This window comes from Calypte anna, chromosome 10, assembly GCF_003957555.1.
Source record: "Calypte anna isolate BGI_N300 chromosome 10, bCalAnn1_v1.p, whole genome shotgun sequence".
In the NCBI taxonomy this organism is placed as follows: domain Eukaryota; kingdom Metazoa; phylum Chordata; class Aves; order Apodiformes; family Trochilidae; genus Calypte; species Calypte anna.
In genome coordinates this window covers 2,293,895-2,309,246 of record NC_044256.1, presented here as the reverse complement: position 1 = coordinate 2,309,246, position 15,352 = coordinate 2,293,895, and the positions used below count along the sequence as shown (strand labels likewise).

General features: G+C 44.0%; 2 protein-coding genes across 2 annotated transcripts; one reads left to right on the top strand and one right to left on the bottom strand.

Annotated features, from left to right (window-relative positions):
* Nucleotides 1-4,360: 4,360 nt before the first annotated feature.
* On the bottom strand, nucleotides 4,361-5,347 carry LOC103532302 (olfactory receptor 11A1). The gene has a single exon (XM_030457277.1). It carries the CDS (start codon nucleotides 5,345-5,347, stop codon nucleotides 4,361-4,363), a length of 987 nt encoding a protein of 328 aa, XP_030313137.1.
* Nucleotides 5,348-13,779: 8,432 nt separating this feature from the next.
* LOC103532303 (olfactory receptor 5B21) lies at nucleotides 13,780-14,733 on the top strand. Its single transcript, XM_008498037.1, has one exon. The coding sequence runs from the start codon at nucleotides 13,780-13,782 to the stop codon at nucleotides 14,731-14,733; it is 954 nt and encodes a 317-aa protein (XP_008496259.1).
* Nucleotides 14,734-15,352: the final 619 nt, after the last annotated feature.

Below are 15,352 nucleotides of genomic sequence, written 5' to 3'. Positions count from 1 at the left end.
TTGCTTACAGAGCCAGTGTTGTGAGAAACTTTACACTTGTAGATTGCAATCTGTCTGTCCAAATTTAGATATTTGTGATGCAGATGATCACATCTGAGGTGAATTTCCTTCTCATTTTTCCTGCCTTTACACCAGTTACAAAAGTTAATCAGAAACCTAGATTGTATTTCCCAGTTAATCCAGTTATACTCACTGGTGTCACAGTCTGTGGGTGCCATCTGTTAGCAGGGACAGGAGCCACTCCCTGCCTGGCAGAAAGCAGGAGGAGCTGGGAAAGTCCCCCCTGGCAGTTTGCACTTGAGGCACCCTCCAACCTGCACTTTTATTACTGGCACCGGTTGGTTCATCTTGTTCTGTTCCTCCACAGTAAAGTTCCAAGTCTGCACTGTGAATAAACCAAACCTCTTTCAGTAGGTTACCATCTTCAGCTATTTCCTATGAGCATCTTTGCTCCTCTTCTGGACTCTTCTCTGTTTATCAATCTTCTTTGTATAGAAAGATCTCCAAATGGGATTCTTTCCTCCATAGGTAGCCTCAGAAATGCCAAGTAGAAGGGAATGGGTGTGTTCCTTTGGCCAGCTTCCTGGCTCTTGGTAGGACAGGCAGCAATGCAGGGGACACATTGCTGATTCACACTCAGCTTGCCATCCACCTTGCATCCTTTTCTGCAGAGCTGCTCCTCAGATGGCCAGTACCAATCTATATCTTGGCATTTTTTGTGCCATGGCCAGGATCTGGCAATCGCCTTGAACTTCATGAAGTTCCTGTGTATGGTCCTTTTCCCCTGTTCCCAAATTTCTGTCATCTGTAGCCTCCTAAGGATGTTCTCTATCACTGATGAATTCATGAAACAGCATTAGTTGGAGCACAGTCCATGAAGAATGCCTCATAGGCACCTACCAGCCAGACTCAGTTGAAGTCTTCATGGTCCAGACCATCCTAACATCTTCCCATCCTGTTTAGATCTTCCCAATTTGGCTACAAGGCTACTATGTCAAGAACTGCTACTATGGCATCCACCACTCTGCCCTTCCCTGCTCTGGGCTTTTCATCTTACCATCTAAAGGTGGCAGGTTGGTCAGGTATGACATGGTTTTGGTAAATCTGTGCTGTTGCACAATGTTCCATGCCCTTCATGTGCCTGGACATGACTTCCAGAAGGACTGGCTCTGTGTTGCTCCTCGAGGCTGAGGTCAGCCTGACAAGATCTTTCTGCTTGGCCTTCTTGAAGACAGGCACATTTGCTTTTTCTCTGTCACTAGGAACCTACCCCAGTTTGCAAAAGATGACAAATATAAGCCTTGCAATGGCATCAGACATGTCCCCCATCACCTTCTGCTGCACCCAAGGGTTTGGGTGGATGGGTGGGTTCAGTTTACTGAAGCACCCTGTAGCTTGCTTGTCCTTCATTGTGGGATGGTACTTCTCTTTCCCAAGCTGTGGAACTACTTATAAAAAGACCCATTGTAGAGCAGGGAGGAGGTTTGGTTTTTTTTAAGTCTGTATTTATAGCAGTGAAATACCATCCTGAATGAAGAAGAAAACCTTTTGTGTTGTTTCTGCAAACAGTCACAGAGCAACAACCAGCACCTGAGAGACCCACTTACCCTTCCCTTGCAATCGATAGAAACAACAAGTCACATTTTTGTTCATTCTGCAGGAGTCATCTGAAACAAGCTGTTCACTAGAAGTACTTAATTCTCTTACACCTTGAAAGTCTTAACATACAGCTTAGACATCACTGTGTACATTGCAGACATCTGGAGTTCTCAGATAACTTCTTTTCTACCCTTTAAAAGTATTTAATATTTTCTTGAGCCATCTAGACTAAAAAGCACTTTTCTTGCCAATTTCCTTTGCCAAATAGCAGTAAATACTGGTATACCTCAATTGTCATGAGAAGCAATCCAGAGATTCTGATATGATGACTTCATTCATGACTTCAGATACTGGGATACCTTCTTCTGCCTTTTGGACAACACTTCAAGACTGTGAATATTCCTGTAGGATAACCCAGAAAGAGGGAGGTTCAGCTCTTCTGAACCACGTGCTATCTTACATTGCTTCCTGAAGTAGGAACCTCTCTCTGGATTCATTACCAAGTATACTCAGAAGACAAAGCATCTCCCTTGGTACTGTAGCAGACTGAAAACAATTTAAATTAATGAACATTTATTTTTCCTTTCTTTTTTTTTTTTTTTTTTTTTTTTTTTGTCTTAGATGAGTCCATGCAATCAAGTTAGCAATATTAAGTTTAAATTTAAATTTAAAATAAAATTTAAATAGCAAAGTGTGATTCTCCATCTGAAAGCCAGGGGAGGAGAAAAACACCTTTGCTAGATGCCTTGTCTAGATTATTAATCAAGTCTGTCTTGATGGAGAGAAAGAAGCCCCAAACCACTCTGCTTGTTTTAGACATCTCACTGAGAGTGGGGACATCACCTTCTGAAGACAGCTCTCTCTTTCTATAACCAGGCAGGAGCAGCATGTCATTTAGCTAAAAAGGCCACAGTTGAACGGGTAAATTCAGGTCAAATGGATCCTACTTGAACCACAGCTCTTCAGAAAATTAAAAATTCAGCCTGGTGTTTCCAAAACTAATTTTTGAAAAGTGTTCTAGACCCACACTGAACCAAGTATTTTGTGCAAGGGAAGGAAACCTGGTAGCAAGACCAAAAGAGATGAATACCTAACTTCAGCCATCTGCAATCCAGTGGTTTCATTGTTACTGATATATCTATTGGCTTTGAAAACACTGCAGAGTATCCAAAATATCTGCTTAAGACTGGCAAAGAGGATTGAGATCTGCAGAAGAGCTGCCCTACTGGAACATTATGGAGATCATCTACGATGGTCCTGGTTGTCTCAAACAGCACTGCAGGTCTATCTATGTCTCTCAAGTGGTTTAAGTTCTAAAGTTCTACATCTGAGCTTGTCATTAAGTCACTTGCTCTTAATCAGAGGAGAGGAACAGGCACTTTTAAGGTGCAATTCAGCATAGCCTCAAGAAGTCCAAATGGTGCAGGCAAGTCCCAATGGAGAAATGGCTTTTTCCATTTAGTGTGTTGGGAAACTAGTGACAGAGATCACACTGCAGATGTCTTAATGGATGCTCCTTATAGTAAATAAAGCAATCTAGACATTGCTGAGCCTAGTTAATTTGGCCTGTTGTGGATTTATGCTATGGGGCAGGTATATGTGTATTGAGTGCAGTGCAAATTAACTGTCTAAACTTAGACAAGGAATAAGGAAACTTCTCCTGTCCCATACAGCCTTGTGCAGAAAGTGGCACCTATTCTTTCCTATTTTTGCTATCTCCCCCTCCAGTCATTCCCTCCTTCAGCCCCTAGGGTTGTTTCCCATAACCATTTCTGGCTCTGCTCACTGCCCTCAGAAGCTCTGTGGTTTCACTGTGATGACCACCCCTCCCTGTGCCTGCTCATTGTGCTGCTAAACACTTCTGTCAAGTGTGAAGCTTGGCTAAGCACTTTTTTTTTTTTAACCATGTTAAATATAAGAACACACAAAGCAACCATAATTCTATAATCTACAGAATATTTATAACCATCTGTCCTGATTTCTTTATTGTCACCATGGAGAGTAACATTACATATGCAAAATTAGCTGATTTCAGGTTAGTAAAGATGGTCCTTCCCATTTATCACCCCTCCTTCTCCACTAAACACAAGCAGAAGGGGCATTCATCTTTGGAAGGTGTTGCAATGCTGTTGTGGGAGTTTTGCTTTCACTTGGCAGTTTTAATTGTCAGCCCAAATACAGCATTTCATTTTAGACTGGGTGTCTACATTGTCATCTTCTGTATATGTGAGCAGTTTGGGCAGATATTGAACTGAGTCCTTCTAGGGTGTGGTTTATATTAACCAAAACCAGACATCCAAACCAGATCAAGTGAACCCCATTCAAGCAACACAAAGCTTCTCACCTTCTTCATTTGCAACCAAGGGACTAAAGATCTTGGCTACAAACATCTACACCATAGGTGTAAAAACTAAGAGAATCCAGGACACAACATTAACAAAGAAATGTTGTATCTGCTGTAAACTGAGTTTCAGCTTATTCTGAACTGAATTTTGGCTGTGGGGGGGGGGGAAATGTGAGCAGGCAGGAAGGTATCATGTGCAATAATACATATACATTGACATTCATGGATTTACATGACTTGCTTTACAGTGTTCAGTACATATTCATGTTCTTTCTCCATACCACTCCCTGATACCAAGATTTTGTACCTGTTTTGTTTCTCTGCTTATTTACTTTTAAGATGTACAGCTCAATATTTCAAAGCTTTATTCACATTAATTATATTCACATGCCATGTAGTTGTGTCTGAACCTGTAACTCATTGAGGATTATTACCCCCTTTTTTAACAGAAAGCAACCCTCTGAAAGCCATCAATTTACTTGCCTGCTTTCTCAGAGCTTCCTTCACTTCTTTGTTTCTCAGACTGTAGATCAGAGGATTGACCAAGGGAGTAAGGATGGTGTAAAAAACAGAAAAGACTTTGCTTGGAGATACTTGGGTATCTTGATGAGGAAGAACATAGACAACTAATATTGACCAGTAAAAGAGAATCACCACAACCAGATGTGAGGAGCATGTGGAAAAGGTCTTTTTCCTTCCAGTGGCAGAAGGAATTCTCATGACCGTGGTGATGATGCAGAAATAGGAGGAGAAGGTCAGCAGAAAGGGGGGCAGTGAGCACACACCTGCCACGACAGAAGTGACAAGCCCCGTGACTCGAGTGTCACTGCAGGAGAGTTTCATCATGGGGAACGAGTCACAGAAAAAATGTTCAATTTCATTAGGCCCACAGAAATCTAAATTTGTGATCAGGAAGGTGAGGAGAGAATTAGAGAGAAAGCCACTTATCCAGGATGCAGCAGCCAGCTGGAGACAGAGCTTCCTGCCCATGTGGGAGGGGTAGTGCAGGGGTCTGCAGACCGCCAGGTAGCGGTCATAGGACATCGCTGCAAGGAGATAGCACTCTGCAGCTGCCAGGCAGCCAAAGAAATAGTACTGTGTGATACACCCTCTGACTGAAATGCTTCTGTCTCCACCCAGATAGCTAAGCAACAACCTGGGCAAGATATTGGAGCTGTAGCAAATCTCTAAGCAGGCCAAATTGCCCAGGAAGAAGTACATGGGGGTGTGGAGGCGCCGATGGGCCACTGTCAGCACAATGATGGAGGTGTTCCCAGTTATGGTTGCAATGTAGATGGAGAGAAACACCAGGAAGAAAAGAGACTCCGTTTCAGGGCCATTCCCAAATCCCAGGAGGATGAACTCTGTCACAGTGGTTTTGTTTTTCCATTCTTGCTTTGTCATAACTTTTGTTCTAGTGATAAAATAGGAAATTGTTAGCACTAATCAAGGCTTTGGCAGTTCAGACTCAAATAACCAGGTTCTTCACAGAGCAGAGAAGCAAAGAGGAAAAGAAGTCTTTGCATTATTGGACTTGTCACCTGATTTCCATGCAAATTTCTCACATCCTCTAAGTCACATCACTTATCACTCCCCATACTGAGAAAAACACATAAACTGAAGTAATACTCACGCTTCTCCTCCAGCACAAGGGTACTTTCCATTATGTTTCCAGTCTGTGCAAGCAGCTTAAATATCAGCTTCATAAGATGCCATCACAACGTTTACTGTATTCACTGTTGCTGTGAAAAGAAGTATATGGTCTGATAGTTCCTAAGTGAAACAGCCATATTTCCATTGCTACCATAGAACCACAGGATGGTTTGGGTTGGAAGGGACCCTAAAGATCATCCAGTTCCACCCCCGTGATATGGGCAGGGTCACCTATCATTAGATCAGGTTGCTCAAGGCCCCATCCAACCCTGGATATGTATTATTGATATGTATGGACTCATCTTATATATTCCCTATATATAGGTATGTAGCATGAGCTGTAATGCAGACATTTTTATTACTGGAAGTAGGCTGAAAAAGAATCCAAATTCCACAAATGAGTATGAAGAACATCTATGCTATCTTCAATATATGCTTACCCTGCCAAGAAACCCCCAAACCCACAGGGAAGCACCTTCCAGTTGTCTCACCCTGCAGCCCTGTCAGTGGTAGAATGAAGGATTCCAGATTCAAGGAGTTTGATTCACCCTAAAACAGACAGGACAAATCATCTTTTCAAAGTACCTAGTTCTTGTCACTGAGAACTCAGAGAAAGTTCAGTTGCCAGACCCTTAATCTGAAAAATACAGTTTAGATAAATCTTACAGCTTGTCTCAGTGCTCTTTTTTATTTCCCTCTGATGTGTACTGAATCACCTCATTCTCTACACTTCTTTAGAAATTGCTTTTTCCAAAACTCCTGAGGCTTTGACTGATCTTTTCTGGATCTGGTTAGTATAGAAGCACTAAAAAATATATAAAATTATATATATATTCAGTGGCCAAAACTAGACACAATACTTTGTTTAAGGCTATACCAGCAAAGGACCTGAACAGACAATCTATTCTTTCTTTTTCTCCCCCTGCACAGACTCTTGTTGGCAGCTGTTTTCATCAGCATGTGAGAGATACCAGATGGGAGAGGTGCTGGCAATGTATTCAGGGAGTGCATTTTTGTTCAGTTTCATGCACCTGGCAAAACACAAAGTTTTCAGGCCCAGGGTTCCCAACACATATACTGTATTATTGTATTCAGTGAGGTTTTGTCAGCTCACTGTCTTCCCTGATCTAGCACAGCTGTTTGAAGCAGCAGGATTAATGCCACCTAACATAGAACATCTGCATCTAAGGCACTCACCTCAGACTCCTCTTACAGCTGACAGAGAAAAGTAAGCACTCTGGACTGTAATCCATCCAAGATGTATTTACAACGTTTGAGCTGAATCATCTAAGGAAATGATCTATTTCTTTCCCTAGCAGCAGTCCAACTATTAGCTCAGAAATCAGTTTCTGCCCTGCAGACTGCACCTCCTTTTTGATGTTGCCCACCACATTTTCTGCCCCTGTACTCAGCACTGGTGAGGCCACACCTCGAGTCCTGTGTCCAGTTCTGGGCCCCCCAGTTCAGGAAGGATATCGAGGTCCTGGAGCAGGTCCAAAGGAGGGCAACCAGGCTGGTGAAGGGACTCGAGCACAGACCCTATGAGGAGAGGCTGAGGGAGCTGGGGGTGTTCAGCCTAAAGAAGAGGAGGCTCAGGGGAGACCTCATCACTCTCTACAACTCCCTGAAAGGAGGTTGTAACCGGGTGGACGTTGGTCTCTTTTGCCAGACGACTTTCAACAAGACAAGAGGGCAGGGTCTTAAGTTGTGCCAGGGGAAATTTAGGTTAGATATTAGAAAGAATTTCTTTACAGAGAGAGTGATCAAGCATTGGAATGGGCTGCCCGGGGAAGTAGTGGATTCTCCGTCCCTGGAGATATTTCAAAAGAGACTGGATGTGGCACTCAGTGCCATGGTCTAGCAACCGTAACGGTGGTAAAAGGGTTGGACTCGATGATCTCTGAGGTCCCTTCCAACCCAGCCAATTCTATGATTCTATGATTTAGGCAGGTGACCACATCCTATTGCAGTGAAGGCTCTATGAGGACACCCATCCAATAACCTACACCTGGACCACTGCTATCACTTGATAGCAGAACTTTGTGAGACTTATACATTTGACTTATACATTTCTTCCCACAGAGCTAATTTTCGATTTTTCTATAAACTCTTCATCATGCAAAATCCCAGTTTTTAGTCAGCTTACTAACTGAAAATCATGGAAGTGTGTCCCATTTTTGTGTCAACCAACAAACTCTTCAGACAAACAGTTTCTCACCTGAAACCACAAGAATCTTGAAATCCGGTTTAAAAATCTTTCACTTCTCCACGTTTTGAATCCATCTTCATCTTCTCTAGGAGCTTCATTTTCTTATGGGGAAAACAAAAAAAAATAAATTAGAGCTCTTTGTTTGGCAAAGACACCCTCCCCTCAATATTTCCACCTTTCCTTCTTATATTTTGGCTAAGTGAATGTATCAGCTCTTCCTTTCTGTTCTGCCAGGTTGAGTGCTGCTCCCCTCACCTCATTCCTTAAAAAACTTTTCAGAGCTGAAAATACTGAAACACCCCAGAGAATAATCAAGCAAACAAAGACCTTGGAGAGGTTGTTGTCATCAGCCTCACATGCACATAAATAACTATTCTTTCCCTGTACACTCAGACTGGAATTAGCCTTTTCTTAACCTGCTTTTTGAATACTTTTGAGGCTGGATGGAATTATATTGATACAAGGGATGATGACTCAGTGAAAGATGACTATGATGATCATCACTGCTAATGTCACCACCTTGTTCTGGAGACATCTTAAAGCCTAAAACTGACCAGGACCTGGATTCAGTGTCAGTGTCTGTTGTTTCAGTCATCCTGCAGAGATGCTGCTTGATCTTCTTGTTCTGCGGGAAACTGTGCTCCTGTCTGTGGTATCACAGATAAGTAGTGATGGTTGTTCCAAGTCCTGCTTTTTAATCTCAGCTTCCCAGCTTGCATTTAAGAAGGCCACATAAAACATAACTTATTAGTCAGCTTTCAGAATGCTAAGTCTCCAAAACCAAAAAGAAGTAACTTGATGATTACCTATCTCTTGACAAAGCACAACTTTGGAAAGAGCTTAGTGAGCCTCAAAAAGAAAAAAAGTCTTCATAAGAACAGGGGAAAATTCAAAGTCCACATGAAAAAAAGTGAAGACACAAAAAAGCAGAAGGGGAAGTTGCATTATGCAAACACCACTAGGTGGGAGTATGGTCAAAGCAATCTGAGATAATTCATATCTCATTTCTATCACTGAGCAGCAGCAGAGATGATCCTGTCTGAACTGCAGAGACTGAATATCATCCAGTTTGATTGCTGAGATGAGAAGGACTAAATCTATCTCAAAAATACAAACTTTACCTGATGACTTTCACACAGGATACCCCTAGTTTTCCTCAAAGTATTTGTTCTGTCAGTTGCTCCTGAGTGCACCCAGACAATCTCAGCTACTTCATGGCCATGGTCATGTGTCATCATGGCCATGTGTCATCTACAGGCTTCATTTTGGAAGACAAGGCACATGACAAGACAAATCTCTGTTCTTGGTGCCAGAATGCCTTCATATAATAAACTCACAAAATATTAATTTGGACCTAGCCTCAGGTAATTATTTACAAACAGCTACTGGGCTGTGTGAGCCTTCCAATACCAAAATTGTCACCTGAAGAGGCTATGGAAACTCCCAAAGCTTTTATCTCTCTCCACTAAGAGAGTATACAGAGTACCCAGGTATCCATTCCAGGGGATGGAACCTGATGCAAGGTTCATGAGTGCTGAGACTCAGGCAAGGACTGTCCCTACTTGCAGTGATGTTCTGTCCACACAAAGCAAAATCTGCTTCTGGGGAAAATAAGGTAGGGCACCAGGAGGAGATTTTTGCATAAGTCAGGTAAGTACCAACATCTGGGTACTGTGGATGCCTCCATTTTGCTCAAAAAGGAAGCAGGTCTATAGCAAGCATTGTGCCACAACTTCCATCAATCTGCAGAAATCTCAGACTGAGTTACCTACTTTCCAGAAGCTGAATCCTGCACCCAGCTCCAGAATCAAACACTTGACATTGCAGTTTCTCCCCTGTAGGCCTGTACACATGATTGAAATGTCTAAACTGGCCAATGTGGTCTGGAGAACTATTCAGCTCACCTCCCTGCAGTGGAATTCAGGGGCCAAATAGAATCATAGAATCATAGAATTGGCTGGGTTGGAAGGGACCTCAGAGATCATCGAGTCCAACCCTTGATCCACTCCCCCTGTGGTTCCCAGCCCATGGCACTGAGTGCCACATCCAGGCTCTTTCTAAATATCTCCAGGGACGGAGAATCCACCAGTTCAGTGGGCAGCCCATTCCAATGCCTGATCACCCTCTCAGTAAAGAAATTCTTTCTAATATCTAACCTAAACCTCCCCTGGCACAACTTGAGACCCTGCCCTCTTGTCTTGTTGAGAGTCGTTTGGCAAAAGAGCCCAACCCCCCCCGGCTCCAACCTCCTTTCAGGGAGTTGTAGAGAGCGATGAGGTCTCCCCTGAGCCTCCTCTTCTCCAGCCTGAACACCCCCAGCTCTCTCAGCCTCTCCTCATAGGGTCTGTGCTCGAGTCCCTTCACCAACCTGGTTGTCCTCCTCTGGACCTGCTCCAGCACCTCAATCTCCTTCCTGAGCTGAGGGGCCCAGAACTGGACACAGGACTCAAGCTGTGGCCTCACCAGGGCTGAGCACAGGGGCAGAATCCCTTCCCTGGACCTGCTGGCCACGCTGTTCCTGAGCCAGGCCAGGATGCCATTGGCCTTCTTGGCCACCTGGGCACACTGCTGGCTCCTGTTCAGCTTCCTGGCAATCCAGACTCCCAGGTCCCTTTCTGCCACTCTGTGCCCAGCCTGGAGCTCCCCATGGGGTTGTTGTGTTGAACCTCATCCCATTGGGATCAGCCCAACTCTCCAGTCTGTCCAGGTGCCTCTGCAGAGCCCTCCTGCCTTCCAGCTGATCCACACTCCCCCCAGCTTGGTGTCATCTGCAAATTTGCTGATGATGGACTCAATCCCCTCATCTAAATCATCAAGGAAGATATTGAACAGAACTGGGCCCAATAAAGGAGCCAAATACCATTTCACATACTCTAGGGCCCCACAGATAACCCTCATAACAATGTTATAGCAGAGGACCTGTGGAAAATAGCTGGGGCTCTGATATTTTTGAGCACCTGAAATAGTCCTAGATGTCTATATTTAGGTAGTTCAACTGAACTGCTCAGAAGACACCTGTATTGGAGACTTATAAGCTCAGATGTGTGAGTTTGGATGTTATGTACTCTACAGACTCAGTTCATCATTTGCAAGGTTGATTATCTTGGATTTAAAAAAAGTGTGTTAACAGTTATTCACTGGGCAAGAAGGGTCCACTGACCCTCAGCAAGAACAACAAACGTGGGTTTTTCACTTAGATTAGGAAGGTAACACTAATAACTACAGGTTAGTCCCACAAGTGCCCTGATCCCATCACCCTGGATGCTCATGTTAGGTACTGCCTTTTCTCAATCCTAGGTCACTAGCACTGGGTGTTGAAAATATAGCCATTGCTAAAAGGATGCATGTGAACAACTTACTAATTGAAATTATTTCTGTTTAAAAGCATAGAATTGAAGAATGGTTTGGGTTGGAAGTGACCTTAAAGATCAGCCAGCTCCAATCCCCTGCTATGGGCAGGGACACCTCCCACTAGACCAAGTTGCTTCAACCTCACCTTGACCACTTCTGGGGAGAAGACAGCCACAACTTCTCTGGGCACCCTGTTTGTTGTCAGACAAAATCATTGAAGACCAAACTATAGGAAAGCATATGACAAACTTATTTCTGTTTCTACCTCATTTTTATCTCCTCCTAGGTGCTTGCCATGCATTTGACACCGAAGCCAAGTGACAAAGGCACTTGAGAGATCTGTGCTCTGGCCTAGACCATGCTGGACTTCTCCTCCAGTGTAGACTGAGAAGAAAGCACTTGAGGGTTTGGTATCTGTCAGGGCATCCATGCCAATAGTCTGTGAGCACCACTGACTTGGCCTGCTCTGTCTTTCCTTCTGGGGTGTTGGTCCCTCAGGACCCTCACAGGCCACCTCTTCCCATGTTTCTCTTCTTTCTGGAGCTTTGCTTCAGGTCCTCCTGAACTTCAGTTGTGCTGACACATCACTTTTCCTCCTCATCTGCTTCAGATCACACATCAAGCTGTGGAAAGCACCAATTGTGGCTGGCTCAACAGAGCCTGTTCTCTACAGTGCACATCCTCACGCCTTCCCTGTGGTGAAGGAACATTGTAAAGACACCCTTCAAGCAGGCTGTGATGCCCTCACACCAGGTGTAACAGATACCTCAGCTCATGGTTATGCTCACTAGGTGTTTAGATGCCTTTGAAAATGGAACACAAAGGTGTGGGAGATGAAGAAAGCGAAAATTATTAGTAAATTTCAGTGAAGTATTAACGTATTATAGGCTTTAATCAAGAATGCTGTTGGTTCTACCCAGTCAATATATTGTTTAAAATTTCCATTAGTGAAACTATCACAGGAGATTTTGTGTTCATCCTCAAGAGCATATAATCAGTCACCAGGGACTTCTGAGTTCATCTTGGCTCCAGCCCGTAAGGAGATTTATTAAAGGCAAAGCAGGCACTTGGGAAGATCAAGCTTGTGGCTTTCATATAAAGATGATGGGAAACAGAAGACAGCCTGCAGCACCTGCACTGCTTCCTACACCGTGATGTGGGCAGGTGTCCAGGAGCCCCCAGTCTGTCACTGGCTGCCAGGGAGGTAAGCCCAAAGAGAGGACAGTGAGCAGACTGGGAAATAAATGATGAAGTTAATTCCTGACTTGCTGATTTTCTGTCAGTGGAAACAACTGCTCACCAGCTCATGCCATAGTTCAGCTGTAGGTAATTTTTAACACCTTTCCCCATCTTGGCATAGCTGGTGATCTGGAAAGGAGCATAAGTATATAGACATATACCAGGACGTAAAAATTAAAAACTAGGGTATGCCTCTGTGTCCTGGTTGGACAGAACTAATTCTCTTCCTAGTAATTTCACTTTTCAGTGAAGTCCCTTTTAAGTAGCTGCCTGTGCTGCAATGAACAGCATGCTTTTCAGTCAGTGTCTTCTTCTGGGACTGACAACACCTCATGCTTACAGCTACTGCTAGAGAATGGTTTGCAGGACCAAGGCTACTGCTAGGTACTTCTTATGCTCTGGAAACAAAGCAAGTCAAGTGGTTACCCCTATGACCATCCTTTGGGAAGGACTGGGCCAGACAGGTGACCAAAATTGACTAAATTAAATATTCCATGCCATATGCATCATACCTGGTAAAAAATTGAGGGATCAAGAGAGTGTCCATGGCTGGAGTCCTGAAAAGACTCCATCTGATCCTAATCCATGCATTCCTGAACCTGTGTGTTTCTGTACCCAGGTCCCACCTGCCAGCTCCAAGAGTCAAAGAATCACAGAATGGTTTGGGTTAGAAGGGTCCCTAAGGATCACCTGGTCCAAACCCCTGCCACGTGCAGGAACAAATCTTACTAACCCAGTTTGCTAGCAGTCCATGCATTGAACACTTCCAGGGACAGGGCAGCCACAACTTCTCTGGGCACAATGTTCCAGTGTCAGCCCAGTCTGGGACTTTCCCAGGGCCTGCCCTGCAGCCTGGGGGATGATGTGAGCATTACCAGGGGGAAGCACAATAGTGGCTTTGTATATAATTGCATAATTTTTGCATATTTCATGATTTTCCTTTTCATCACTACTGTTTCATTAAAGCTGGGTAGTTTAGTTTCCACCCTGTAAGTTTCCCTTATTCTCCTTCCTTTATGAGAAGGGAAAGGGGTTAATAGAGAGTATCTCCCATTTGTTTAATTGCAGCCCCGGTGTTAAAACTGTGACACTCTACAAGACAGGAAAACAAGCAAAGCAACAAGCCAAAAAATGGCAGGTAACTATTTGTACTTCTTGGAAAAGAAGAAAATTGTCTTGCCCCTGAGGCATACCAGCAGTGACTGAAACAGATAATTTGCTTTTAACTAGAAAACATTGCTGAAATGCCTTAGGAGCTGGAGTTTTAAACAAGATGTCAAGACATAGAGATTGGATCCATGGATTAATCTTTACAGACATGTCTGGAAAGCAAGTTTCTGGCTTTTACATTACATTTCAGTGTTTGCTTTCCCCTAGATTCAGCATGATGTCTGCTACAGAAAAGCAAAACCAAACCAACATTTCCGAGTTCATCCTCCTGGGATTTGGTGATTTACCCAACCTCCAGATTCCTCTCTTCCTGCTCTTTCTCATGATCTACATGGTGACAATGATGGGGAACATCCTCATCCTCGTGTTGGTGGGGGCTAATCAGCATCTCCACACCCCAATGTACTTCTTCCTCAGCAACTTGTCTTGCTTGGAGCTGTGCTACAGTTCCACCATCCTGCCCAAGCTCCTGGCTGCCTTCCTGACGGGTGACAGAAGGATTTCCTACAGCAGCTGCATGACACAGTTTTTTGTATTTGCTTTCCTAGCTTCAGTAGAGTGCTGTCTCCTGGCAGTGATGTCCTATGATCGGTACTTGGCAGTATGCAAACCTTTACATTACACCAGCCTAATGAATCAGCAGCTTTGCACAGCACTGGCTGCAGGAGCCTGGGGAAGTGGGTTCATGATCAGCTTTGTAATTACACTGTTGATGTCACAAATGGTGTACTGCGATCGCAGTGAGATCGACCATTTCTTCTGTGATTTCAACCCTGTGATAAAATGCTCCTGCAGTGACACATTTCTGGTGGAAGCTGTAACCTCTGTGATGGCTGCTGTATGTACAGTGCTGCCCTTTCTTTTCATTGTAGCCTCCTATATTTTAATCATCAGCAGCATCCTGAGAATCTCTTCAGCTACAGGAAGGCAAAAAGCATTTTCCACATGCTCCTCTCACCTCATTGTTGTCACTATTTTCTATACAACCATCATCCTTGTCTATATGTTGCCCAGAACCTACAGCCTCACAGCTTTTAACAAGCTGCTCTCTGTCTTCTACACTGTAGTGACACCCATGATGAATCCACTTATCTACACCTTAAGAAACAAAGACATCAGAGGAGCCCTGTGGAAAAATGTCCATGCATTTATGGATTTCTATAAATGACACATCAAGAGCTATGCTTGAGGAGGCTTTTTTGGGGAAAGGGGGAAGCATACTGATAAAAACACAAAGCATTGGAGGGGACTTGAACAGCAAATATGTGATCACTGATGTAGCAATCAGCCCAGCCAGAGGTGGAGCTGGGTAGTTGCTTTGGGGAGAAAAATTACGTTTCTTTGGACTTCTCTAAAAAAAAGCCTAGTAAAACCAAACTGGAAGCACACCCCAAAATAATCTTAAATACACTCCAAGCATATTTTCCTTGTTCCCATATTACCCGAGTCACACAGAAATCCAAAGCCACAATAAAAACTGTGTCTTACAGCTACAGACACACGGGGCACAGACTGGTCCCATCTACTGACATATGGCTATGTGGGGCACAGAAGAGGCCCCTGGCCAACCATGATCTGGTGGGGCCCTAATTTAGAGACCCAATGACCTTAGGTGCTCTGGGGATGCTTCCCTGGGTTGTGCCTGCTGCTGCTCTGAAAGCATGGAGGTCCCTTCTGCTATATAGGTCACTTCTAACCCCCTTGTCAAGATGTCCTGGACCTCTCAGTGCTTCTCCAGGGTCATGGGATGCTTGAGCTCTGCCTGCTTGTGCCAGAAGGGATCTTGG